This window comes from Prinia subflava, chromosome 10, assembly GCF_021018805.1.
Source record: "Prinia subflava isolate CZ2003 ecotype Zambia chromosome 10, Cam_Psub_1.2, whole genome shotgun sequence".
Taxonomy (NCBI): domain Eukaryota; kingdom Metazoa; phylum Chordata; class Aves; order Passeriformes; family Cisticolidae; genus Prinia; species Prinia subflava.
Window position 1 is genome coordinate 5000741 of NC_086256.1, and position 27946 is coordinate 5028686.

Sequence of the window (27946 nt, forward strand, 5' to 3'; positions counted from 1 at the left end):
TGCACACCAAGCAGCCAGCTCATGAAGAAAAACATGTTTACAGAAACTGAAATGACTTCTTTGTTGTTTACTCGTGCAGAGGAGAATGGCGTCAGGAGTACTTCGAGAGAGAATCTTGCTTTTAAATTACCACTGAAGCAGCACCGCGGTGTGAGCAGGCAGAATTTCCGTGACCTTGAGGCCATTCCAGGGGCTGCTGAGCAGATGCCCCATGGAACAGTTGATGTGTGGCACAGAGACGGGCACTGTCATCAAAGACTCGGCTGTAGGCTGGGCTTAACCCTGCCCTGTCACCTCGGGGAGAGTGACTCAGTGCTCAGTCACAGCAAACCCTGCTGTAACATCACCTTTCTCCACAGCACTGCCAGACTCTGCCTCTTCCTGTGCTGAATCCAGTTCACCTGACCAGTTCTGAGCTCCAGCATGTGATTCATCAGTAATGTGTGATGGTTTAAATACAACTGTGCTGCTTGTGCTGGTTCATACTGACCTTTGAACAGCACATTATAGAAATCTTCCTCCCCGTTACAGGATTTTGGAATTCCTCTGGTTATTTCCTGTTCACTTTCATCTGCTCCCCTCTAGGGATCTGTAATTGCCTCTGAATTTTTTTACCTCTGATAGATATGTATCATCAGTGCTTGTTAAAGGTGGGGTTTGTTTTGTTTTGTTTTCCCTAAAATGCAATTTGTAATTCATGCAGTGGATGTGTCTTTTGGCTCCAGACTTGAGATCCTGGAGATCCCACCCACTGTGGGCACAGGCAGTGTTACATCTCTGTTCACCCGGGTGTGGAAGGTGTTTTGAGTATTGACTGTGCAGTCAATCAGATTCATTATTTATATCCTTCTTTTCCCAGTAATAGCTGAGTGTTTACCGTGGCTACCAAGATCCATGGGTGTGCTGACAGTGCCTGAGCAGGGGGCAGCTCGAGGCAGGAGAAGGCAAAATCAAAACCACTGACTGCAGAGGATGATTTTACCTTCTTTCCTGGTAGAATAGCTGCCCAACAGGGCTTCCAGCTAGATGCTGGAGGGGTTATTGCCATGAGCAGCATTAGTGGAAAGTATTTGTGTCATGAATGTCTAGCCAGCACAACTCTGAGCAAGTAATTCGTGTGAAGAGCACTACAGAAGTGTGCACCTTTTTTTCCTTTCTTTTTTTTTTTTTCTACGAAAAGCAGAGAATGGGGAGAGGGGTGATTCACACAGACATCACTTACAGTAAGTGTGTTGCCCTTGAAGAGCTTAATCAGGCAATTCTGTAAACTCAGCAGAGCTCTTGTAAGGCTTGTCATGATTTTTAGGCCTTTTATCCTTTCATTTGCTTTCTGCTCCTGGGTGGTACTGCTTTGCTAGATCTTCTCCCATTTTAGCAACAGCATTCTCTACTCTTCACAGCATCCTGTATTGTAGGCTCTCCTGGTTCATTTTGAACTTTACATTACCCTTGTGGCATGAAGTTACCCCTCTTTGGAAATAGGGAAACAGAGGCACTGAGTTCCCAGACCCTTTGTCTGTTGATCCTTATATACAGAAGTGTTGTATGATGTTCTCTGTCCTAAAATCTGCCAGAGAAGAGTTGTTTGACTAAATGCTCCTTCTGCCACTGTGGGGCTTCTCTGTACTGCAGATTAACTAGTGAGTTCTCCATATGACCAAAGATTGTATTTTCTGGAGAAACTTCTGTGTAACTCCCTGATCTCCCTGATCAGGGTGTATTTTCCTGCTTTCTGTCCTTAACTTCATCCTGTGCACTTACACTCACGCTTCCCTTTTCAAACAACAAATAACAGTGTGTTCTGTAGGATCATTGCTGTCCACTTGCCTTCCTCCCTCCAACCACCTTCCTACGATGCATCCCCCATTCTTTCTCCTCAAAGAAACTTTGCTTTTCAAGACTTGATGTCAATTTTTCACTTTCCAGGCCTTTCCTGTCCATACTTACTGTTTCTCTGACTAGCTGGAGTGGTGCCCTCCTTCTCCTGGTGCCTGCTCCGAGGGCAGGAGCTGTTCTGGTGTTTTCTCTTCTTCAGCAGAGGGAGGTGAGTGACTGGACAACCATTGCCACATAGCTGTCTTGTGCTGCCCTCAGCATGGCCTGGAGACAGACTGAGACAAAGAAACTGCAGGGATAAGATGGCTGGGTGCACGGGAACATGGGGGTGAGTCACATGGCATCAGAAGTGTGACACAAATCAGTGTTGCAGCAGTAGCAACTGCTTCACCCTCAAAAGCTGATGGCTCTGTGGGAAGCAGATTGCCTATGACTCAGTTGGCTTTGCTGACTCCTGCACAAGTTTGAATGAAGCCCGGGCTGACCCCAGAGGTCTGCAGTGAGTTCAGCCTCTTGATGCACACAGCTGGGAGATGTCTGATCCTGTCTCCAGTTGCAGTGCTGGCAGGAGCTAAGATTGCTACCCTGTGCTCTGAGCTGAGTATGGGAGAAGGAGTCTTCCAAGGCTCACTGTGAAACGGTGCTTCAGAGGAATAAATTAAAGGGTAATGAGGATCTCAACAGTCTTCTTATCTCTTAAAATGAATGATACTACTAATACCAAAGGGTAGCTTTCCTGAGGTGTTTAATAGCCCTGAGAGGTTCTGACAGCCCCAGCTGCTCTGCAGTGTGTTCCTTGGATATAGAGCAGCTACTGTGAGCAAGGCTCACACTCCACTCCTTTTCCTTTCCTCCACCTCTCCCCATTTCTGCTGCCTTTCTGTTTGATCACTGTGAACAAAATGAGTGTGTGTCTGTTTTGTTTCTGGCACTAAGGAGCCCTGACTTCTGTTACTGTTGTTGGACACTGCTGCTAATGTGTCACATCACCAGAGTGGCTCTTTTCCTTATGCCTCAAACCTTTACGGATGGCATCGCTGTGAAAAGTACCATGAAATGGATGTTGGACCAAAACATATAAAAATGAACACATGGGGTGGTGTTGAGCCAGTTAATGGGACTTAATGTTTGGCAGTGTCATGGTTTGATGAAGTATTGAAGGACAGGCATGCAGTTAGTTTAGCATGGTTGTAAGGAAAGTGCATCTTGTCCAAGAAATCTGATGTCAGATTTCCTTGAGGTTATGAGGTTAATGAATTGAGGTTTTCTTAAATAAACCCCTCAAACAATCAAAAACCATAAAACTTCCAACACACATTATGTTATATTACTGAAACATTTGCTAAACAGCTAAAAGTGCTGGCTCAGAGTAATTGACAGTACCAAGTCCAAAGCAGTTGGATCCAGTGGGTTTGTGTATGTAGTGGTCAAGCCTTTTAACACTTGAGGCTGGAGCTGCTAAACCACTGCTGATAGAACTTCCCTGCAGGACGTGAAGGTGGATTCAGTGCTGAATAATGACATGAGCAGAATAATGTAACAGGTACATTCTCAGTCATTTGACAAGCTGGAACCCATTGAGAAAAACTTATTTTAGCACAGCTTGGTATTGTATACTGATGGGGCAGTAGGAGAGACACCTTGTCCTGGAAAGCCTGACCTCTTGAGGTGGTTCTGAGTTCTGGGCTGCAGTGACAGTACATACACTGAGTTGTTAGAGAGTTTTATTCTACTCCCAGTAGAGCATCTTGTGCTGGGCAGCAGTGACAGTACATACACCGAGGTGTTAGAGAGTTTTATTCTACTCCCAGTAGAGCATCTTGTGCTGGGCAGCAGTGACAGTACATACACCGAGGTGTTAGAGAGTTTTATGCTGCTCCCAGTAGAACATTGCAAGTTGGAGAAAGTGCATTCCTGGACCTGAGTGCTTTACCTTCTAGCTTATTGGAAAAGTTGAGTGACTTGATAACAATAAAGCTCTGTGCATTAAAGGATTCTTAATGCAGCAGAAAAAAAGCATAGCAAAAACTGGGGGCTGGAAACTGAGTTCAAACAAATAAAATGAAAAATAGTAATAAATTCTTAATAAGGGGTGTAAAGAAATGTTGGAGTATATGAAAGCTCTTGGCCTCCTGAAATCAAGACTGGGTGCTTTTTTGGCAGTTGTGTTCAGCCTGAGTATGAGTTTACAGGATCAGAGTAACTGAGAGAAATTCAGGGTCAGACAATGAGATTCAGTAGATCCAGCAGTCTTTTACAAAACAAAAGTCTTGAAAAATTGTATCACCTAAAGCACAAGGTCAGGCACAGAGCCAGTTTTCTCTCCTGGATGCTAAAGGCAGATGTTAATCATATCACATTCCTGCTAACCTTCACCAGATTTTCTTTGTCATCCTTAAAAGAGTCTGATTTTGCTCAGTGGGAGGGTTTTCATTGGCTTCAGTGAAGATGAGTGAGTCAAAATAGCATTACCTTTACTCCCAGATCAGTGCTCTGGTTCAGCAGTGTTCAGATATCAAGTGTGAGGGATTCACTAACAGTTTCTATACAGGCATCTCTTTTGATGCACTTTTAAAGTATTGGAATGTAGTTATTTGACAGATTATCCTTTCAAGAGCTGACACAGAAATTAGAATTTGGATATTGTGTTTTCCAGTGTCATTTGGGAACAATTGCAATAAATTTGATGTATTTCTACCCACCTAAATTTACTGAAAGATCAGAATCAGACTTGTTTATATTTTCATGATTGAGTCATAATTGCTTTCATGTTTTCACTGTTCTTTCCATGGATATCTCATTGAACTTTTGAGTCTGAAGAATTATTTTGAAAAAGGAAATATGGGGAGAAGGGTGAGGATAAAGGCAGAGAGAGCGAAAGCTTGTCTGCAAGGTAGGTTGTTTTCCAGGCTCTCATAGCTATGTTAAAAAGTACCTGGAGACAAGTTAAAGAAGAGATATTCTAACCCCAGCACAGAACTTACTGTTGCTCATAAAATAAGCATAGCTGGTGATGCCTAACAACATCCTTGGGCAGCTCATGCTTGAGCAATTCACCAGGTTGTTGTAGAATGGATTATCCACACTGTCTGTCTCCTTCTGCCCGGAGGAGAGGCTGCCAAGCCCTCATCAGGGCCCAGATGCTGTTTCCCAGTGACTGGGAGAGGAGATGGTATTTAATTTGAAAATAGGTTGTGTTTGTTTCGTGTGCTATTAGACAAGTATCCCTTGCAGCCCTCAGCCGGGATCTCTGTGTCCCGTTGGCTGTGCGTGCAGAATTCCCATGGAAGCTGGCGGATGTGCACTGGGAGAGGCTGGGGAGTGCTCTGTGGGTCAGTGCAGAGAGCAGAGGGGCTGCCAGGTCCTGTCTGTTGCTGTGTGTACAACACAATCTGTGGCCAGGATGCAGCCTCTGCCTGCCACGAGGGCTGGCAGGAAGGCTCTGCTGCCTGTCTTGTGCTAGCAGGAGCTGTGGTAGGGAACGGAGGAGAAGGAGCTGAGTTCTCAGAAGAAAGCAGGACTAGGGCCAGTGAGTGGTACCTAATGGGATACCCATTTGTAGTCTCAGGCCTTATCCCTGCTCTCCTCAGCATGATCTTCCCATATTTCCTGGTGCTGCTAAGCTGCTTGATAACATTTCTGTCTCTAGTTAGCTAAGCAGAGTGCCCACAACTGGAGGGCAAGTAACTCATTTGTGTATTGACACAAACCATAATAATCCTGAAAATTTGCTAGAGCTAAACAAAAACAAGTGGTAGCAGAAATGTAACGTGTGCATGCTGCCCTTCAAAATTCCCTGGTCACCTGGATTTGAGACAAAGAGAAAGGAAAGAAGATGGCTGTTCTGTTTCTTGTGAAGCAGGTTGGTGGGATTTGTCTGATATCAGATGCAGACTTTCTGTCCTCAGGTTTCCACAGAGTTTTACAGCAGACAGAGAGAGAAATACACATTCCTGGTGTTTCAGTGATTCCCAGATTTCGTCCAGCCACCTATATGTAGTTGGTCTCTTTGGCATGGAAACTGCTTCATCTTCCTATCTTCCTCCTCATGAGTTAGATGCATGACTAATTTGTCCAGCCTCCATCTGCAGGTTGCCATGTGTGTAGCACCATTTTTTTTTTTTTAAGGACATGAAAGGATTAAGTTAGCTGTTAAATCACAAAAAAGATGGACAACTTCTGTTGTTGAAAAAATTAAGTTATGATAGTACAAATAATATTTCTCAAGTCTAGTTTTTTGACACACTGACAAAAATTTTGAGTCAATCCTTTTAATTACACTTAACAAATCAGTGCACAGTGGGATGTAGTGTGAAATTAAACAAGCTACAGTCTTACGGACAACCTAGAAATGCATTCCTCAGTGTCAGAGCCATTCACTGATTCCTCCAACCTATTTTTCAACCACATAAGATTTAATTGTTGCAAATGGAATACTTGTTCTACAGAAGTCCAATAAATCTGCAGTCTGTCTTCCCAGTAATCAATCACAGATTGTGAATTGCATGAGGAAAAATCTATAAGATATGTTCTTCATGTCTAGTACGTTGGGTTATTTTCATGTCTTGTGGTTTGAATTTGGCCACTGTCATTTTAGAGGAATTTCCTGCCATCTGCGTTCAATTGAATTTTCTCACAGATTTGGGCTTGCTTGTAAATACTGGGATCTGGCAAAAGGAGTATCTTTGTTCTTCAGGGGCATATTCAAAAACCGTTAACATAGTGTTGGCAATGTGCTGGGTTAGGGAAGATCCAGGAGATAAAAAAGGTATAAATTCCCCCCTGCCCCAACAGCTGATGATTTATCTGTGAAGAAAAAGAACAACGAGTGCATGAGTATGTGGTAGAGCTTTATCTCAAGCTATTATGGTATTTCATATTTTGCTTATTATTGGGGTGTTGGTTTGACTATCGGCTTGTGACCACGTACACAGGCAGCAGACTGAGAGTAGCCAAAATATTACAGCAAATTCCTGGGAGATCTCATTGCACAGTCCCAAGCAGATTGGGAATTGGTTTGCCACCAGCTCTAGTTTGTGTTTTGGCTGCTGATTTTGCATTGAGTTAATAACCAAACAGTGATACTGGCATCTGTAGATTCTTAGAAATCACACATACCTCCACATTCAGTTTAACATATCAGCTGCAGTGTTACAAAATTCAAGGTAATCTCATCATCCGAACTGAAAGCTGGAGAGAGACCTCTGCATTCCTTCCAGAGAGAGTGTGTATAATCAAATAAAAAAAATTCAAGCACTGAGGATCAAGTTTAAACCAACAAAATCAAAACAATTCAGAAGGGAGTTTATTGCCGTCTTGAGCTTAACTTCACAATGAGAAATAGCAGATAAAATGGATTTATATGTGTATTCAACTGTGTTACTTGCTAGAGATGGAAGAGATGTCCCAACTCAGAAGGAACCTGCTTCAATTTATCTCATTTTACATATTTTAATTTGTCAGACTTTGTGTTTGGGCATAAATCAAGGGCAGTTCCAGCCTTGCTGTGAAATGCAGGCCTGTGAAAATGATGGCAAGGGCTTCTAGATTTATCATATCTTTGGTTGCTTAACAGCTTATTCTGTTTGTAGAGGGAAATATGTGGTTTCTGACTGCTGGTTTCTCAAACTAACTTTTGTCTTTAGGAGCAGGTTACTTCAGCCTGCATGTCACTGAGCCAAGATTAGATCTTCCCCGGATCTTTTAAACTTGAATTGTGCATTTAAATGTCTGCAACTGCCTGGAGTTCAGCACGGTGACCTGTTGATAATAGAGCAGAGGGAATCCTGCTTCTGCTCCCTTAATTCTGCAAGTGTTTTGGCCAGCAATGTCCTTGGAGTCTCTCTGTGTGTTTAGCCGTCGGTTTCTGTAGCAAGCATTTCCTAAATTCTGTCAGAACCTGACAGCAGCCCCATCTAAGATGTTAAACCACAGTTCAGCCCAGGCAGCCAGAGGGTGTCATTTTTGCATAATTTATTTTTTAGAAGAACTGCAGCATGAGAGTCAACGAGTTGTTTTCAGTATTGCATTTTCCATGGTCTGGAAATAGTCAGTGCCTTGTGAGGCACTGACTTGCTCCTTGCAATAGCCTCGGACACACTCAAAACTCACAGGCTTTGTCAGTGCAACCTCTGCCCAGCGATGCTGAGAGGTGGGGAGAGCAAAGCAGTTCACTCTTCAAGGCACGAGCAGCTGCACTTGCATTTCTGTCTCTGGCTGCTTTCAGGACAGGCAGCTTTACCAGCCAGGAGCAGCGTTTGCCCTGCGTGCACGGGGAGATTGCTGCTTCCCATGAATCCCGGGGAATATTTGCACTCCTGCTCCAGGCAGGCTGGCACTGAGTAAATGGGAATAGTTCAGCTGGAGCGAGGTGATGCTTGTGGTTCTGCCTTTTGGGGTGCCACAGACCTGTTCCCTGCCTGGGAGGAACCTCTCTCATGGAATATTCCCCCAAGGTTCACATATGTCTTAGGTTATCTTCCCAAAGATTCCAAATCTTAGCAATATTTTGGAGGGATTATCCAGTTCTTGCTGGGCATACTTTTCTTTCCTTTTTTCTAGTTTCCTTATTTTTTAAAAATTAAATCCTATCATAACATTGGTATAGATACTTCTAATTTTTGGTAGTATTTTCAGTAATGTAACTTTTAATTAACTTTTAACACATCAGGCAGCACTATTCTGGCTTCACTAAGGAGCTGAGGCTGCCCCTTTATGAATAAATAGATGTTTCACTGCTTCTGTTTTTAATATGGCATGACTATATTAGCAAAGATTACCTATTTGATCTTGACAGCAAAGCCCACGATAATCTGGAAACACACCTTCCAACTTTAAGCCCTGACTCTGAGAGGCTCCTTTATTTAAGTAAAGTTTCCAAGATTCTCTGGATCACCAGTTTAATTTGCTTGTTTACCAAACAAAGGGTTGCATTTTACACAAGCCAAATGAGCCTGGCACTGCAAATAAAAAACAGATTACATTCGTTGCCATTAGTCACTCAGACTTAAAGGGCAGCTCCTCCCTGAAAAGCAGCTCTAAAAACGGCATTGAAGATTTCCATGCGTTTTGTCCCTTAGTATTCCAAAGCATAAACACTAAAGCAATACTTCTATTTCCATGTGTCAGTTTTGCACAAATTAATTTTGTTGACTGACTTTCTACTAATAAAGTGTTTCACACTTGACAAGCTTGTCTCCTGTTCACTTATACAGTTCACTCTGTGCAGGTTTTGTCCCTGGTTATTCTGAGTCAAATCGGGGTTCTGGTGTAGTCAAGAAGAGCTGAAACTCCTTATTTCTTAATGATTTTTTTTGAGTGGGTAAATGATGGATGGGATAAATCTTCAGCATTTTCTTCCAGTGATTAGATCACACCATGTCCTAAATAAATCCTGTTGTTTGCTCCAATGTTCCTCTGCTTTGGGTATAATATTTCTTGCTTTGTCTTCAGGAAAGTTGATAATTTGCTTTGTCTCTGATCCTTTGTCACTTTATCACTTTATCCTGTTATCCTCTGGTTCTGTCTGTTGTGCCTTCACACATTGTTATTTTTCTCTCTCAAACAACTATCTCCCTTCCTTCTGCTGGATTTCCCAAACACATGCCAGACCCTCACTGAGTTCATCTGCATGATGCTCTTCATCTAAGGCTCTACTGGAGACCAATAAAACCTGTAGGGAATTAGCTGACAAAGCCAATTGTTACTGTTATTTCAGAAGAAAACACGCTTGCATTTTCTTTCTCTTTCTCTGAATAGCTAAATGATCCTAACAACAGTTCTCTTGTTCTTTCTCCTTTACTTGCTTCTCCCTGCCATTTTGTGTCATGAAGTTAAGCTGCTGATACACCTTGTGTGCTGAAGGGTGTCTCCGAGGTTTGCCACCTGTGATTACTGCAGAAAAAGGAGCATCACGTAAAATTCCCTATGATTTTGATAAGCACATGCTTATCCTGTGGGTAGTGAAAAATTCATAATGGTCTTACTGATCCAGTCTGGCTTTCAAATGCTTGGGGTTTGTTAATTTTGGTAAGTAAATCTGTTGTTGCTGGGAAGATTCCCTGGATGTGCTAATTCAGTTTTATTTGGATCCTGAGCTGTAGCTCGGTAAGAACACAGACACTCTGTGCTGAATCATTGTGTGATTGTGCATACATTTGACTCTTGGGGATTCTCCAGGCTGAAGTTTCTGGAGTCAAGGTGCCCCAGCAAGATGGAGCAAAATAATCTGGAGTCTTGCCTTGATCTGCCACTGTACACCTGAGAATTGCTGGTGTTGATATCACTGTGAGAACTTCTGAGCTACTGATGAGATCAGATGAGTTGAATACAATTTTGCAGTTACCCAAATGTTGCATTTGCTCAAGCCAATTGGATTAAAACCATATCCTGCTGCTTTTAATATGACTACACAGGAAGGCTGCTGTCTTTGCATTAAGGATATTCATGCGGCTTAGTAGTCTGAGCTTCAAAATACATCGTGGAAGACTGCTATGCTAAAAACCCTGTTAGATAAAGCCAGGAGTAAAAACTAACATCTCTAGAGGTTTCCACAGATCTTCACCAAAGGGTTCTGTTAAAGGTGGCATGAATCTGCATGCTTGAACTGTGTTTACCCATCTGAGATTTTGACACGGATGGCACTGATGATTGGAAAGTACATTTGCTCTGCACTTACCTATCATTTCATAGGAGCCAAATGCTTAAGTGCAAGCAGGTGAGTAATTTAAACCATTGTGGACTACACACAATCCAGAGAGTAAACAGGTCATTAGAGTAAATTAGCAATGAAGCTGTTGAATAAAACATGCCAGCCAAAAGATTTGGTACATTATCCTTACAAAGACATGCATAATTATTGTGTTACAAGCGTCTTAATTTAAGTCAGAATTTGTATCTGGATTTAGTATGAAGCTCTTGAGAGATAGAGGAGCCACGGGAAGCACCATCTGAGAGAGTGAAAAGCTCCACAGTAGGGTAGCTGTGAGTGGTGCAGGGATCTCTGACTCCAGCCATGTTATTATTACTTTTTATGATGTGTGACTTGTGCTGTGACAGATTAGAAATATGTTGTTGGAAGCTCAGAGAGACATAGATACATAAAGTTCTATGAAAGTGTATTAAAAACTAGTGACATTTCCTAATTATATACATTATTTTTTTTCTAATTTTTTTCCTGTTGCTTTGGTTTGTGGTTCTTAAATAGTAAATTTAAGCTGAAGCTCTGTTCCCCTCAAACCCTCAACTTTCTTGTGAGTTGGATGCGCAACCTGTCACTTGTGGCCTCACCCAGTCACTCTGGGGATGTTTAGGACTAATATTATCACACACCTTGCTTGGTGTTAAGTAGGAAAACTAAAGAGGTGGTTGAGAATAAAAAGAGAGTCTTTAATCACAGAGGGAAATTACACCTTCAAGCCAGCACCTTTGCTCTTGGAAAGTTGAGAACCTTGGGGAAGGAGCAGTTAAAATTCTTGGTTAGGTTTGTGTTGTAAGCTCACAAGAGCCTGCAGAAGGCACGGGGCTGTCAGGCTGTTCTCAGCTCAGGACAAAAGCTCATCTGCCCTGAAACCAGCAAAGGAAGCTGAAGTCAAGGCAAACCCCAGTACAGACAAGCTCTCAGAAATCACTCCTTTGCCAGAAGTCTGCTCTGGACTAATCCCCAAAGTGATGCTGATACTGCCAAGAGACAAGAGGGCTGTGGCTGTTCCTCCTCAGCTATCAGTATTAAACCAGCATGACTATGGGAGAGATCAAATTGCATCTGCTGGGAGAAAACCCCTCTGGCTTAACCTGCCTTTGTGCCTGCTGGAAGATGTGGTAGGGCTGCAATATTTGGGTAGTGAATGTTGCTGTGCCATCTTCACTTGGAGCTCTTCCCTTGGAGAACTCCTTGGGAATGATGTGGTTAACAGTGTGTTTGTTTAAGAGGCAAAGGGGAGGGAAATCAGTATCAGGTAAAAATGTATATGTCTGTGTGTATATATAAATTCCCAAAGCGTTCACAGCCAGCTACTTAAGAGTTTTCATTGAATTAATTTTAAAACGTGAACCTTGTTTCCTTTATTTAATGGAACAAAGCGGCTTCCATATTCTTGCCTGTAACAAGCAGGGTTTATATAGCATTCTGCAAACAAAGTAAGCATTAAAGTCCCTTTTGTCCATCTGTGGAATGAATAATTTTGTGCAAAGTATTTATTATAAGCACACGATACACTTAAACTTTTTACTGTAGTGGTGACAGATCCAGCACAGAACTGGATTGTAAAGTAGCAAGCACACCATGCTTCTATACTGTATAAAATTTAACTGACCTTTCTAAAGGCTTCTGGGTTCAAAGGAAAATGTTAGCTCACTTGGCTAACTTTTGGGTGCTACTTAAAACAATTCTGGATGTTGGAAGTAGTACGCAAGAGGCTATGATGAGTTTCACAATTGCACAGCTTCACAAAGGTGAACGGAAAGCTTTGAGTTGGGTACGTGTGGGCACTGGGTACCCCTTGGTTAGGTACCTAAAAGTCCTTGGGAACCACCTCAGAAAAACTTCAGGATTTCCCTGTTATTTGGCAGAAGTTGGGACTAACCCAGAGGTGCCATGTCACAAATACCTCCCACTAACACAGTTGCTTTTAGGATGATTTACAGTAGGTTCTACAATGTACTAATGTACACACACCCCAGTCCTATTTGCTGCAAGTGAAGAAGTCTCTTCTCTTCTGTGAGTTGCACTCTTGTACGTGGCAGTTAATTGCTCCCAGAGTCACACTTTAACATTCAGCTGTCTTGTCAGAACCCAGACTTCGGGCTCCCCAAAACATCCTTCACTTGGGTCTGTATGCAGAGAGCCAAATTCAGGCAGCTCATGAGGAGATGGGATTTATGAATTGGGCATAGAGAAGCACACACCAGGCTGGAGGGAGTCCCAGTGGAGATGGCACACAGGCCCAGGGATCTTGGTGATCTAAGTTACGCCACCATTGATTTCCTTGGTTATGGTCACCCCTAGATTTGGCCCATGGGCTCTGCAGAATGTCTTGGACATGGCAGCAGGGGCAGCTGCTTTAGTTTGTCTTTCAGTGTACTGGTATCACTGATTGGACGAAAACTACTGTTTCTGGAGTAACCTACTGTTTTGTGGCAGACAAAGCAACAGGTTCCTTTCTGTTAATCCCTTCCAATCTGCTGCCCTCGCCCTTTGGAATTAGCTGCCTGCCATGCCTTTACAGCCAGTTGCAGGGCCAGTCTTGTCTCCAGCAAAGCCTCTCACTCATTTATTTGGATCTCCCAGGGATGAGCATTCAGGGACAGCATCTCAGCTGATGCCTGAATATCTGCCTTTTTCCGTCTGTCTGGTCCTCTTTCCAGGTGCTGTTTTCTTTGATTGCCTGAATTGTATTTGCAGTCAGTGATAATGAATTCATGCCCAAACCCATTGTGCATCATGTTTCTTATTGTCTCAATAGGGTTGCTGTGGTTTGGTGTCTGTTCTGCCCTCTGAAGTGGGGTTGTTTGTCACTGACATTTCATGTGTAAGGGAAGTGTCTTCAGCTTCTGTGCCTGGTATATTCTGAGTTTTATGCTAGACAAGTTCTTCACATTTTGCTGTCTGATGTGTAGAACAGTACCTGAAGTGGACTCAGGGATGAAGAATGCATTCCCCTTTCCAGCTGTAGCACCATCCTTAAGGCTCCTGCTGGGCTGTCCGTGCAGCTGTTCTGGACAGAAACCTTCTGGACAAGGAGCTTGTAGAGCAACTCTCAGAATAAACATTAAATTCCTTTGTGCATCTTTGAAATACAGCTGAAGATCAGAGTGGGGGATACTCATGTATGACTGAGGATAGATATTGTCATTTATAAGCAACTGCATTTTCTCATAGGTTGTTTTTTCCCTCAGGCTTATGGTTAGTGAGGAAAGATCCCTGGATCCGTTTCTCACTGTTCAGCAGGAATGCTGCATTCCTTTTCAAGCTTTGCTTCATGGAGCATTCCTCTGCCATCATGGTGTTTATAATGCTGCTTTCAGGAGAGATTTGCTCTTGTGCTTGCCTAAATCCCAAAGGGATCTGTAAAAAAGGTACAAATCCAGAGGAGCACTGAGTTCCTGTACTGCTTCTGTACATCAGGAAGGTGGAGGAGAAGACACTCCTAAATGCAGGTCTCTTCATTAGGTTTCTGTTGCTCCCAATTCTTTGAGCCTGTGTAGGTGCCAGTTGAGCTAATGCAGCAGAGGGCAGCTATTTCCCAGGAAATCTCATGCTTAATCTTGGGAAGATTGGAAACACCAGCTTTTGGTAGGCCTTTTCCAAAATGTCCTCAGAGTTACACCCTGCAAGCTTAGAGGCGTGGACAAACACAAGGAGGGAGGAGCAGTGGGAATGTTTCATGTTATTGTGAGTTTGGGAAAATGTCTTTGGTGTGTAGTTGGAATGTATTGTTGCAACCAAGAACAATAAACATAATAGATGAGAATACATAGAAGTATTTCAGGATGTTAAGGAGTGACCAAAAAAAAAAAAATCTCCTGTAAAAGCCCATTTCTTCTGTTGGATAATGATGTAAACCCTGTTTATTTCCAAGCAGGCAATTTGCACATCTGTTCTGATGTTACTGTCCAGGTTTGTTTGCTATTATTCTTTGATGGGAACACCTAAATTGTTTACAGTTCACAGCAAGACCTATTTAGTTGGGTCAGTTGGTTTCTTCCTGCATGTAAGACATTGAGAGAATTCTTTGATAGGAGATAGGAGGAATCTGATGAAAAACTGTAGAAACGGTGATTTTTTACTTCTGTTGAGTCTTGCACCTGACTCAGCATTAGCTATAGTTTTAAATTTAATGCTCATGTCAAGGAGAAACTTGAAAATAAGTAATGTTTTATAGTCTTGATAATGTGGTGTCTGTTCCAGCTGATACTTTATTTCTTCAGTCCTTTGATTCTTTCCATATGAAGGCAGCAAATACTTCCATCAGGTTGACAGAGCTTTTTCTTTCCTTAGAAGTTGGATACCTTTAAAATGGCTCGAGCAACTGCATCTCTAAAATTTGCATAAATAAATCAACTGTTTGCTGTGGCTTTTGTGATGTTCAGTGTCTTTATTATTTGATGATTAAACGTAATGCAATTTACTAATGAAGAGATGTATTTTGAAGAGCAAAGGTCAGGGCCAGATTTGAAGACTTCCATTGCCTGAAATGTCTAAAGTAATTTTAATCAGGGAATTTACTTGCAATCATCAAAGCACTTTTCCTTTCATGATTTGAAAAAGTCTTGCTGCTGATGTTTATAATTATGGAACACCACCATCAAACCCTTTGCTCATCAAACTTCATTACAATGATTTATTTGACATGCAGTAATACTTGTAATGCAGAACAGAAACAGAGCTATTGATTTACCAGCAAATTCATTAAAATTGTGTAAGTATTATTGCCAATAGATACACAAGGAACATAAATTATTTTATTCTGTTTTTTGAGTTACAGAGGGTCTGTCAAGGAGTTCCATATAAAGCAGGGCAGAATGCTGATATTTCTGTACATTAGCAGACTCTGCTGGAATAGCTTTTTATATTTAGAGATCTCACACTGTCAGATTTTGCTTACAAAAGTATTTTGGTTGGTGCAGTCCTGTCTTGGAAGGAGACACATTTCATGACCTGTAATGAAGTCAAGAGTATGGTGAGTGAGATATCAAGACTGTTTTTTAGATACTAAGTAGATTACATAATGTGGGGGGAAGATGGTTTGCATTTTTCTGCATCACAAGTTTCAGGTTCATCCAGAAGCTACCATGTGTTTAAAATACTTTGCTGATATCAAGAACTCTTTAACTTGTTTTTATTTATATAGAAATTATTCCAGAAGTGCAGAGGAGGGCATTTGCTGGTATTGTATTTCCAGACTGTTCTTTTGTGTTGTATCTCTTAGGTTTTGTAGGATGTTCTACAGCACCTGCTCCAGTAGAGCTGCAGGATTGATCAGTGCCTGTCACAAACTGGTAGTGACTTTGCTTCTGTCATTAGTAAGTGCTGTGAATTGTTGGTATGCAGGAAGGAAAGCATCATACTGGTACTCTGGTGATGGAACTCTCTGGAGAAGTGTGAAGACTGAGTTGGGCTCTGGAGTGAATTTGTCTCTGGGGGATTTACTCATGGAAGGCTGGACGCTAGAAGGAACTCCTGGAGCATTTAAACTGTTCCAAGTTCAAGGGCACATTTTGTTCTTTGTGTGTTTTACTGCTTTCCCTGGAGGGTTTGGATTTTTTTTTCCCTTTGCTCTTTTCTCTAGTCAGTTCCATTTTGTGCTTATCAAGGCTCTGCCAGATGCCACGCTGAACAGTGTGCTTCTTTCCCCAGTACAGAGCATCCACTCCACTGTTTTTTGGTCTCCTTGCCTCGCCTCAGGCAGGATTTGTTTTTTTAATTGCAAAGTTAATTTTTTTCTTTAGACACAATTCAAACAGCTAACAGTAACGCTCGTATATCCCTTAATGCCTATGACAGGTTTTCCATGTAAACAAAAATTGCATCTGTCCTCAGGGACTAACTTCTGTGAGTATATATCATGAAACGTTGGCTATTTTTATAAGGTATGTAAATGAAAATGGAAAATACTGAGAGGCTGTCCTGGAATGTGAAGAGCTTATATTTCTGTCTGAACTTGGGTAAGCAAGCTTGTCCTCACTTTTAGAAATGGTTGTTTTATTTGATTCAGGGCTTCAATTTTGGCTGATAGACCCTTCAGGTCAGTCTGGATCTAATGGAGATTCCAGTGAAATCACAGAACTGAGCAGTCAGGAGCCACATGAGACTGCAACAGGCAGATAGGAGATGAAAGCTGAGTTACTTATTGGCCCTAAAATTGAGTGGTTCTGCAAAAGGAGCTGGAGTCAGTGCTGGAGTGCAGGGAATTTTGGTGATTGGCATAAGCTGAGAACCTGCCCCATGATCTCTCAGCAGCAGGATTTGACTGGGCTGTGCTGTGTGTCAGTAGATGGAGGACAAGTTAGGCACCAGCAGAAGTTCTGGGGATGTGTGTTCTGATCAGCTGAACCCACAGAACTGTCCTGAGTAGATCAGGCAGTCTCACACAACACAGCATGAGAATGGCTGCACAGACAGTATTTCCTTCCCAAGATTTTCTCTGAACTTTACAGGTTTTCCAAGAATAGCCATTCCATGTGTACAGTCATTGCTCCTGAGTTGCATAAATGTCCCTGGTTCTACTAGGAGACAAATTACTATTGTGTTGATGTTTTGACTCTTTTAAAGAGCCCGTGGATAGGAGCAGATGTGTTCATGGAGGCACTGGGCCTCAGGGCTTTGGCATCAGGATAAATTACTCGAGAGTAACAAATCACCTCCTGTCTGTTGCTCACTTGTGAGTAACCACATGCACAGTCTTTCCCTGCAGCACCTCCTTGTCAGTGAGAGGTACTTCAGCTCTCTTTTCGGAAAGGAGAGCTACCTTAAATTAGGTTGCACTTACTTCAGGGAAGTGCCTGTAGGAGACAAGATGAAGTGGTTGATAAGGAGAAACTTAGCACCTTGCAGTGTGGTGGAATTCTGGGTCTTTTGAGTTTCCTTTCACTTTAAATATAGTAATTTTTTCCTAGTTCAAAAAGAAATCAAAACCAGTTTAATCTTCATCTGTTTCTGACTTCAGAGCATCTTGGTATCTCCCTCTTAGTTTCTGTAGAAGTTCAAAAATGCTCTTGCTGTTCTATTGAAGAAATACCATTCCTTCTGAGGATTTCTGGTAGAATAAAAATTTGGCAATTTAATTTCCACACTCAAATCACACCATTCCTTTCAGAAAATTCATCTTTCTTTTCCTTTCCTGAGTGCTCTAAAAGAAGAAGAAAAAAATTAGCAATTTCTCCTTAAGTTTGGGCTCCGTTGACTCAATTGGCTTGACTTCCTTAGGGTGTTTCTCCAGAAAAACACAGGATCTGAAACTCAGTGTTGATCCCAAAATCACGTAAGTCCTCTAAACTGGATGAAGCAGAAGGAAGGGAACTGAAATGGGAAGAAAGGTGTCTTTCTTTTTAAGCACATATTTTCTTTCAGCTGTTTTTGTTCCATGAGCACTGCCAGATCTCCAGTGGAGATGGGAGTCTGGAGAAAGCTCTCTTCCCACCTCCTCTAATGCCAGCCATGTTGAGTATCTCCACACCCAGTCCTGGCCAAAGGCTGTGTTTGAGTGAGGTGTTTGGCTTTCTCCTGAGCTGGAATCCAGAACACTAAAGGATTGTTGGCAGCTTAGTGATGAGAGACCCTGGCCTGGGCATATCCTTAGTCCCAGAGCAGGATGTGTCCTGCAGCCATTCCTGCTTCCTGTGAGGGTCTGCTGGCAGTAGCCATTTGGACGGATGTGGAAACTGCAAACATCCCAGATTCCCAAGGCAGGCTGGACAGAGGGATGTGCCAGTTTGCCTCCCTGGTGATGACAGGCCTTGAGGCCTTGGAAATAAGGGTGTGAGGGATGGGATGGGAGGGCTGGGATGACCCAAGAGCAATCAGGCTAGGGAAAGGAAAGGGAGGGAGAAAGTGGTGACAGGGACTCCAGGGCTCCTCTTCTTTTCCTTGCTTTTGTCCCTTTCTGTTGGTTTTCCCTGTCAATACAACGATGAAAATGTGACTAGGCCACAATTTAAGGTGAATGGGAATGACTGAAATCTGATACTACAAGAAAATGTGTTAAATTATTGTCTTCAGCTGGACTTTTGCATAGAGCCAGATCTCAGATTTGATTGAGCCTTGGGCTAACTGCACTGTGCCTGATTTCTGGTTGCTCCTTGGCTTGAGCTATTACTTCGTTTCTATCAAAAACCTAATTCTCAGAAGGCATTTTTCTATCTTTCTGTCCTCTGAGCACTAAATTCAACTTAGTTGCCACAGAAAGCCTCACTGGAATGTGCTCTGACAAGTCTCTGGCTACCTGTCCTTTCTGCGATGGGTGATCTGTTGGGAAAGTGCAGTCTGAGATAATTTGCCAGAGATGAAGACAGATTGTAAAAGGCACAGCAGCCTACTCCAAAGAGCTTTTCTTCTCCCTTTCCCTTTGCACCAGTTGATTTGTTATAGGAGGCATGTCTATGGGGGACACATACATTGATGATTCCTTGGGATGCTTCTGAAGGATCCTTTCCTGTGCTCTAAAATTAACCATGAAGGTTCCTCCTGTCTGTCAGTGACAGCAAAGGCTTAGGAGGTTTAGAGTTCAGGCTTAGCTCCAGTGAGTATCCCAAAATATATATGGCTCTGCAATTCTGGAGCCTGTTTGAATTATTCAGACTTCTTTCTGACAAAGATCATGCAATCCCCTGTGTGCTGTCTGGCTTTATTTTAAGATACTTTTGGTGAAGGCTTCATATTAGGTCTTGCCAGCAAATACATAAAGCATTGAAATGGGGTGGCCAGACAGCAATGTTTTGACAGTAACTTCTCTATGTAGGGTGATTGTATGGTCCTGCAGAACTCAGGTATCTCTTGGTCTTTAATATATTTATTTTGTTAGTATCTCCATGAGATACAGAAATGCTGTTACTCCCACTTTACCAGAAAGCCATAAAGTGCAGGCTGAACTCAGGGACTCACCTGAGGGCCATCCAAAATGTGAATTATCAGCTCCAGTGTTTCAGTCTTTGCTCTAATCCAAGGACCATCCACCACTTGCTGGTGCCTGAGACTTTAATTTCCCACCAAAACTGACTGTTCAATGTTGATGTGCTTGCAAGTCCTGTCAAGTTCAAAGCATGAGTTCAGACAACAACAGTACTGATGCATCTGAGGAAATGCTGACTCCATTGGCTTTGGCAAAGAATTATGAGTGGGTTTGAAAATTTTAAAAATATTTGGGGAATTAGCAATCATTTTTCTCCACATAAAGTATCTTTTCAAGAAAATTTAACTGTGTTAAAAAAACCTAATCTCTGCTGAACTTCAACTGAGTTAATAAAAAAATCTTCGGACTTACCCAAGCTGCTAAAAAGTTGGCAGGATAAAAACCTGAGGAAGAAGAAGAAGTAATTTCTGGCACGATGCATTCCTTTATTTTGCATTTAGTTACATTTCTATATGAGTCCTTTGTTGCCACTTGCTTTCAATAAAAGGCAGTCATTACACAAACCCTGTCTCTGGTCACTGAGCGAATCTGCAATTTTAATGAAAAGATTAGATTCAGATAACTCAACTGACCTTTCTCAGAAAAATAACCTGATAATATTTAAGGACTGCCTTGACTGATTGGGAATTTTATCTTCCAGTATCCTTATTAAAGAATCAACAGAGAAGTCTCAAGCACTTCACCAGCAGAGAGAGAGAGAGAACTAAAGCCCCACAGTGGTGATGACTGTTGTTGCTGCAGAATGAAGACAGATCTTTGTCTTGCAGATTTTTTTTTTTTTGCATTGTTCTGTTCGTGTAAACAGCAGCGTTTCAGTGGAGAATCGTTAGTAAACTTGTAGCAGTGAAATGCTCAGAAATGTCCGTGGCACACTGCACACTCAAGGAAAGTTAGAGCCCCTGTGCTAAACCCTATAAACTATATGTAAAAGAGTATTGTTTTGTTTAAGCTGAGGCCCCACCACTGATTTCAGGGTACGTCACAGTGCAATAAAACCGTGGCCTTTGGTATCTCCTGAAAGCATCACTGTTTTGTGAATTACACAAGAGACGTTAAAACTTGATGGCTGGAGAACAAGATGTAACATGCCTTAGAGGGTCAGGGTCACAGTCAGTGTCAGCTTGGAGACGTAATGTTTTTCTGGCAAGACAGCAAGACTTGCCATCCCTTTGGATTAGGAGGAGAAGGGACATTTATAGGTAGAGCTGAGTTTATACTTGTGAGAACAGTGCATCCTTTAGGGCTAGGAATGGTGTATTGTACACATTCTATAGCACGAGAGGTTAAGGAGCAGGGTGGGGAGAAATGTTATTGGGATGTGACCAAAGGTCTGTAGTGGGTGGTAGTAACTGAGGGAAAATAATGGTCATTAAAATAGGTGCAGTCGAGGTAAAACTCAAAGAATGAAAACCCAATCCCTGCAGTTCTTACTGAATTTGTTGTTTCTTTGATAAAAAACTCACAGACTTTAGATAAGGTTTTGGTTGCAAGGTCAGGATTTGATTTGCTAAGTATTTTAAATTACTGTTCCTAATCAGTTTGTAATAAAAAACATGGAGATTAAGTCACTGAGAGCTCAGAATTAACTTCTTGATTCTGCCTTGCATTCTTGTCTTTCAGAGGGAATTTTGTCTAGTTTTTCTCATTTACAAAAATTCATTATCAATGTAAATCTCATCCCCAGATGTTTGCGTATCTCTGTAAAAATACAGTTGTATCAGAGAAATAATGTTTTATTTTATAAAAATCACTTTTTCCTTGGTGCAACCCGAAGTGCTTGAATTGAAGTGCCTTCTAAATAAGAAAACTTATAAACTTGAAAAATGTAAGAGGGAAGGAAGCAGTTAGCAGGAGGGAGATAATAAAACACAACAAAGATACTACAAGCAGATGTGTCTGTGCTTCAGCAGCATCCTGTGAGCTGTCAGGTACCACTTAGCAGAGTGTAGCTACATCTGTGCCATTTGTTTTTTCTAAGAACAAAGGATGTATTCCAAGCAAGTTATTCCAGCAAAACCAAATAACTGCTGTTAATTTTTGGTTAATGTTACTATTTCTTTAATATTTTAAGTTTTGTGCTTATGATATTTTCCAAATGCATTTTCCTTTGTATCCTTTTTGGTCTCCTGGTCTGTACATTGTGTGAGATTAAGGCTTGTCTGTCTTGTTTTGTTTGCACATCACTAGCAAAAGAAAATTGACTTTATGGCAGAGATTTCAGGCAAGATGGCAATATGAATAATGAACAAATGCTTAATTTCCTGTCTCCTTATCCCAATTGATAGTGTCACTGTATTGCTATGAAAAATAACTCTGTATATGGTACAGTGCATATTAGGAAACTGGCCTCAAAATACCTTCATGTCTTGTGCTGAAATCCCATCCTGACAGGCAAAGCTGAATTTAGAGTGCTAAGGTTTTAAAAATACAGGGTTTCTAAGCAACAGTGTTTAGAGAGGGAACACTTCTTGTTCCCAGTTTTGCCTTTGACTGGCGTATCTATAAAATAGCTTAAACCAACAGGTTTCCATGCAGAGTGATTAATTTTGGTACTAATGAAATGGGGCCCTGCTACCTTCCTCTGCTCCCATGTTCTTGCAGTGTTTTGTGGGCAAGGTGCAGGATCTTGTGGTGAATGGGTTGCTTTGAGTGTTCTCTTGGTTTTACAAAGCATATTGTTCAGGGCTGGTTTTGTGAACAGCAGCTCAGCCATCCATAAAATAACATAAATTGTAGGATAAGAACTTGCAGAGGAAAACCTGGCATTGACAAAAATTCTTATTTAAATGTAATATCTGAAGGAATGGAAGAATGTGGTATCACAGACTATGGAAAATGCTGTTTTACTAAGAAAACAAGTTCTGCTTGTCCCAGTGTTGTGTGTCTTCCCCCTTCCAGATGATTTATGCAGTGACTTTCACAAGCCTCATGGCATTTCGTTGAATTCCAAAGGAACTGACATAGAGATGTGTGTGATAGGATTAAAACTCAAGCATCTGTCATTTAAATGCTAATCTCTGTGGATTAGGAGAATTTGGCAGTAATTACCAGAGCCAGTGATGGTGCATACTGATTTGAATTAATCCCTGATGTCCATTGCCCTGTGCTGGCAGAAGAACCAACCCCACTTTATGTCAGGGCCAAAGCAAGGAGAGATGATAGATGTTGTAACAAATAGTGGTTGTGGATGGCCTTTCAGAGGGTGCAAGGTCCTTTTGCATAGGTGGCTTTTTGTTAGACCCAGCTGCTGGTGAAAGGCTCCTCATGGCCTCGTGTGGCTGAGCAGCAGCTGGGTGTTTATAAAAACCAGTTTGGAGTAACTAATGCATGAGATCACCTAAAAGGAGTGCTGGGATATTAAGCAGCTAAAATAAAATGTTGCCTGTTGTAATTCAAACTCGTGATTTCAAAGATAGTCTGGTAAGATTTAATGATTAGTCCTGATTTTATTTTTTTACGGATGATCTAAAACTTGGACTAGTGATTTGAAAGAAATGGCAGAACCATTTTCATGAATCAGTATCAAGCTTATTTGAAGAGAGACTTACTTTCCCATATGTCTAGATTGTTGTAATGGTATTAATCTCTATAGAGTGTCCTGAATCCATTCCCACGTGCTAATGTTTGCACTGTCACATTCATATTGACGGATTTATGTGCAAATCCAGTCTTTTCCCTCCTGATTTGACAATTTAGAAGACTGCTGTTGCAGCTATTTCTCCTGCAGCCTTTGGACACTTCCTCATTAAATCTTGCTGAGTTTACTATCAGATGCTGCATTTTGAGTCATGGAATACCAGGGTGGAAGGAACATCATGGATCATCTGGTCCAACCATTTTTGGCAAGAGCATGCTCAAAGAATCATAGGATTGTTTAGGTTGGAAAAGACTTCTTAAGATCCAGCTTCTAACGCAGCCCTGCTGAGTCCATTAACCCATGTCCCTAAGCATCCCATTTACACAGCTTTTAAACCCCCCAGGGATGGTGACTCCTATGCTCCAGGGCTTTCCTGGGAATACGGTTCAATGCTGGACGGCCCTTTTGGTGAAGGAATTTTTCCTGGTATCCAATAGAGACAGCACCAGCTGCATCTTAGAAGTGACCGATGTTGGGGAATCCGTTTTGGGAGACCTCACTCTCTTTAGGGAATTCACTGGTGTCCAAACAGAACGTGTGGCAGCAGATTGTAAGTATAATTTATAATTAAAAAAAAAGCCAGGAGGTGAAAGTTATTTTTCAGTGCACCGGTTTCTTGGGCCTTTGTTTCTTATGTATTCTTTAGTAACTAATTCCTCCAGGACAGTTTACATCAAGATCTGCTTGGCTTCAGCAGGAGTGCGTTGAGTGAGCATGGGATGGAGTGCACAACTCAAGATCTAATCTAGCGATGGCGTGAGTGCAAGTACAGCTCTGCATTCATGCATTGCCCCAGGGATTCCACTGGGGCTCTGCCTGGGCACCCCGTTCTGCCTCCATGGGATAAATGGCAAATAGGAGTCATGTGTCTGAGAGCAGCACAAAGCTGTCAGATGCTTGTTTTAGCCAGACTTTACTATTTGTATAAACACTGTAAGCACTCTGTTGCAGAGCTTGGAAAACATTTTTGCTTTGCTTTCTTTGTTTTGGTTTGATTTTATTTGCATGGATTATTTTACATCTGAAGATATTGACCCAGTATAACCAACCAGATGGCACAAAAGGTAGAAAAAGGTTTTACAAGCAAAATTTGTTTCTGTCTGTCCTTTCTTTCCTGGAACATAAGTCCCCCCCCCAAAAAAACCCTATTTGAAACAATGAATGATTTACTCATAATGAATGTTAAAATATATATTCCAGATATCTGCTGGTTTGTGAATGTGGGTTCATGCTTTATTGAAAGTGGATCAGGCTGAAATGTTTATTTTAGACAATGATTCTGAATACTGAGGTGTACAAATATTAGTCTTTCATCTGTTTTCAGAACACGCAAATATTGGAAGATGAACTTGCTCATACTTCCACTGCCACTTGGGTAAAGTATTTTAGTCATTGAGGTACAAATTTGCTTTTTGTTGTCAGCTTGTTTTTCTGTGTATCTTCAGGATAATAAATATAGAGAAATTCATTATTGACTTCCTAGAGACTGGCCATCTGATTTATGGCTTCAAAGTGTCTCCATTTTATCTGTCAAAACTGATTTTAAACTTCATTTGTCTTCTGGTTTTGGCAGCGCTTTTTACCTTGAATTCAACTGTTTGACATGCATTGTACCAGAGTCACATTTTAAAAACATTTACAGTATGTTGCAGAAAAAGAGGTTCAAGTTGGTACATCTGCTTTCAATATTATGCATCTCTAAAGTGAAAACAATTTGAAAGCTGGCAATGGGAATGTTCTTGTTGTAGCTGTAAGCACAGCACTTAGGTAACTTAGAAGAATAGAGTAATAATTACAGAAAATGAATTGTCACAGAGTAACATTCTCCTGTGATTATCACCAATTACAGTTAGCAGCTCCAGCGGCCTTGGTGATTAGATGCAGAACGTGGTTTCCCTAGACTGAAAGATGGGCCATTTCTCAAAAGATTTGTTAAAAATTACTCTCAGAGATTGAATTCCTGCAAATGGGGCATTAACAGCCCCCTCAGGCCTGGCACAGACACCTCGCAGTGCAGAGCACTCAGCATCTCTGGCGCTGACAGAGCCTCCTGCTCTCCTGCCCCAGCGCAGCAGAGCCTCAGCTTTGGGCTCCTCCTCTCAGGCTCTCCTTCAGGCGCTGACCGCTGCTCCTTTCCTGGCTCTTGAGCTGAGCTGGAATAGAGGGAGGAGAGCGCATTGCAGGTGGAGGGCTGGTCCAGCACCACGGAACTCAGTCTGAGCTGAGACCTGCAGCAGTGGTGCAGCTCTGATAGAGGGCAAGAGAGAAATCTTGGCCAAGTACACACAGCTCCAGGGTCCCCTGTAGTGCCTGTGGCATTTAATCCCAGCTGCATAGGCTCGTTTTTATCAGAACTCCCTTCATCAGCCTTTCCCCATCTTGTGTGTTTTCACCTTACTGTCACTGTGTATTGGCTCTTTCCTGCACTAGTCTGGATGATTACCAGTAAGGGAATAGTGCATGAGTAAAGCTCATATGAGAGGATGTATCAGAAGAAGAAACACAGGATAATGGAAGCTGGGTGGATCTGCTGACAGTGCAGGTAGATCAGAAAGGCCTCAGGAATAGTCTGCAGAAAGGCCTGGAAGTGGAGTGAGGGTTGTGAATTCCAAGTCAGAGGTGGAGCCTGTGTTATGAAGACCTCCTGGTTGGGACTGTTTGAAGTAAGAGTGAAAGGCAAACTGAAGGTGCAGCTGGTGGAAGCTGCCTGTGATGGCTTACCATCCATTAAGCAACGCCAGAGACTGAATTTGTTAAGTGCTGGTAAGCAGACAGTTGTCAATAGAAGCAGCATGATTATGTTATGTTTGGATTTGTAATTGAGATTACAAACCAGATTGAATGTGAAGGTGAAGAGGGTGAAGACACAGAGAACTAACTAAGCTCTTTTAAGTTCAGACAGAAATTAACAGGATCCATCCTCTGGACAGTTCATTGGAATAACTTCTTCTCTTTGTGCATCACAGAGTTTGTCATGATTCCCACTGCTTAGAACAGAATAACCTGGTGTTGATGTGTGCAACCACCAGTTCAGAGGAGCCTGCTGAGGCTGACACTCCTGGTATGTACTCGCCTCAGACCTGCGTGGTGTGGTGTCGGGGGATTGTTGCCTGTGCTCTCATCAATGTAAGGAAGGATTTAAGCAGTTTCATTTGTTTCTCCATGTGCCTGATGCTGAGCCTGGGGTTTTTATTCTTTCAGTTATGCTCTGGAGCTTGGAATGCTTAACAAAGCCAGGCACAGGCAGTGCATAGGGATGAGAGCGCTGGAATAGAAAAATAAACAGTGGAAACCCACAGCTGAACTACCAGATGCTGGGGTTTGTCGAGACTTTTTTATAAGAACACAAGAACTCTGACTGGGGTCATTATCCCCACCAGCCACTTGTCAGTCTGAGTCCCTCTTTCTCTTTTCTTTCTTTCTCTCTCTCTTTTTTTTTTTTTTTTTTCCCTTGCCCCCCCATTTATGTCCATTCCTCCCTGTAAAATGTCCCAGTCCAACTGTGACTGAAATAACTGATTAGCTGCTGCTTCCCTGGAGGAGAGGGATGGACCCAATGCCCATCCAGGCAGGGTTGTCACCTCTGGAGACATTGCTGTGGCACTGGGCTTGCCTTAGGCTACAGAGAAGCAGATCACTGCACAGTGGGATGTTTAGGCAGAACTTTCCTTCTTCACTGAAAGGACTGAGGGGAAGTATGAGAGGTTCCCTGCTGCAGGGGCAGACCATGGGGGGGTGTGTGATCTCTCCCTGCCTCTTCTCAAGGTCCCTTTCCTACTTTCTGTCCTGCCAACCATTAACTGCTGGTCTTCACTACCAGACCTGCCCAGCCCCACCGTTGTCTCCTGCACTTGGAGAGGTTGGACATGCTGTGTTTGGCCCATGATGCAGACAAAAGATGGGGACACCTTTAGCTGCAGTTGTGCCAAGGCCACTGCTGCTGTGCTGAGTGGCACTGCCCCACCATTCCCCTGTGCTCTGCTGCCTGCATCTGTCAGTCTTTTAGGCTGTGAACTTGCTGAGGCAGGAGCCACATTTTTGGTCATTCCTGTGCAGAGTAAACTGCAATGGCAGTATAAACCTTTGTGCTTTGACAACATTAATGAATAAATAACGGGATATGGTGTAGAAAGTTCTCACTGAATGTGCAAAGAATGGCCCCCTCTCTGGTGCCAAGGGGAAGGAGGGCACAAAGTTCCCTCACACCTCTACCATGGCAAGTCTGTGTGCTTTGGACAAACACTACCTGTGCCTCAGAAGGAAAATCTGGGCAGAGGTCCTTTGAGGTGACTGCACTTCAGTCAGGTGAGAGTAGAGAGGCCATGGATGATCCGGAGCAGACCACAGTGCTCTGACCTCTGCTGGATGCACGTTCTGCAGCAGAGAGTGAAGAAACATCAGTGGCTTTAAAGGGAAAGCAAACCTGAAGCAGGTGCTACATGTGACTAGTGCATAGCAGTCATCAAGGGTCTGCGTCCAGAAGGAAGGTCAAGAGAGATTCCCACCAAAGCCAGGAACTGTTTTCTTTTTCAGCTTGTTTATTTTCTATGCAGTTAGCAAAACGTGACTCCTCATTATGGGTGGTGTTACCAGTCATTAGCTGTATACACATGGCTGGGGTTCAGTTTCACAGAAACAGGATACTTCACTTTTCCACACTGACTGAGAAGAGGGAAATGCACTGACGTACAGGGCATGTAGGCTTGAGCTTTGGGAAGCCACTCTTGCTTCTGTGAAACTGATTTCTACAGCACATGAGGTGGTTCAGTAGAGCTTAGTGCTTTCTAAGCATCTCCTGTGGCTGATAGTGCAGTGCCTGACCTGGGTTGGCCTGTGAACCACTCAG

General features: G+C 42.4%; 1 protein-coding gene across 6 annotated transcripts in view; it reads left to right on the top strand.

Moving 5' to 3' along the window:
* GLIS1 (GLIS family zinc finger 1) overlaps window positions 1–27946 on the top strand; it is a 177986-nt gene that overhangs the window by 42038 nt on the left and 108002 nt on the right. Inside the window, exon 2 of one of the 6 annotated variants that reach the window (XM_063407062.1) lies at window positions 1927–2044. The exons of 4 other annotated variants lie outside the window; for them this stretch is intronic. Coding sequence is in view for 1 of the 2 variants with exons in the window: in XM_063407060.1 (XP_063263130.1) it covers window positions 26113–26161 (49 nt within the window). In the remaining variant the exon portion in view is untranslated. Of the gene's footprint in view, window positions 1–1926; window positions 2045–26088; window positions 26162–27946 lie in introns of those variants that run through there. One more of the 6 variants, XM_063407060.1, reaches the window with a different exon arrangement.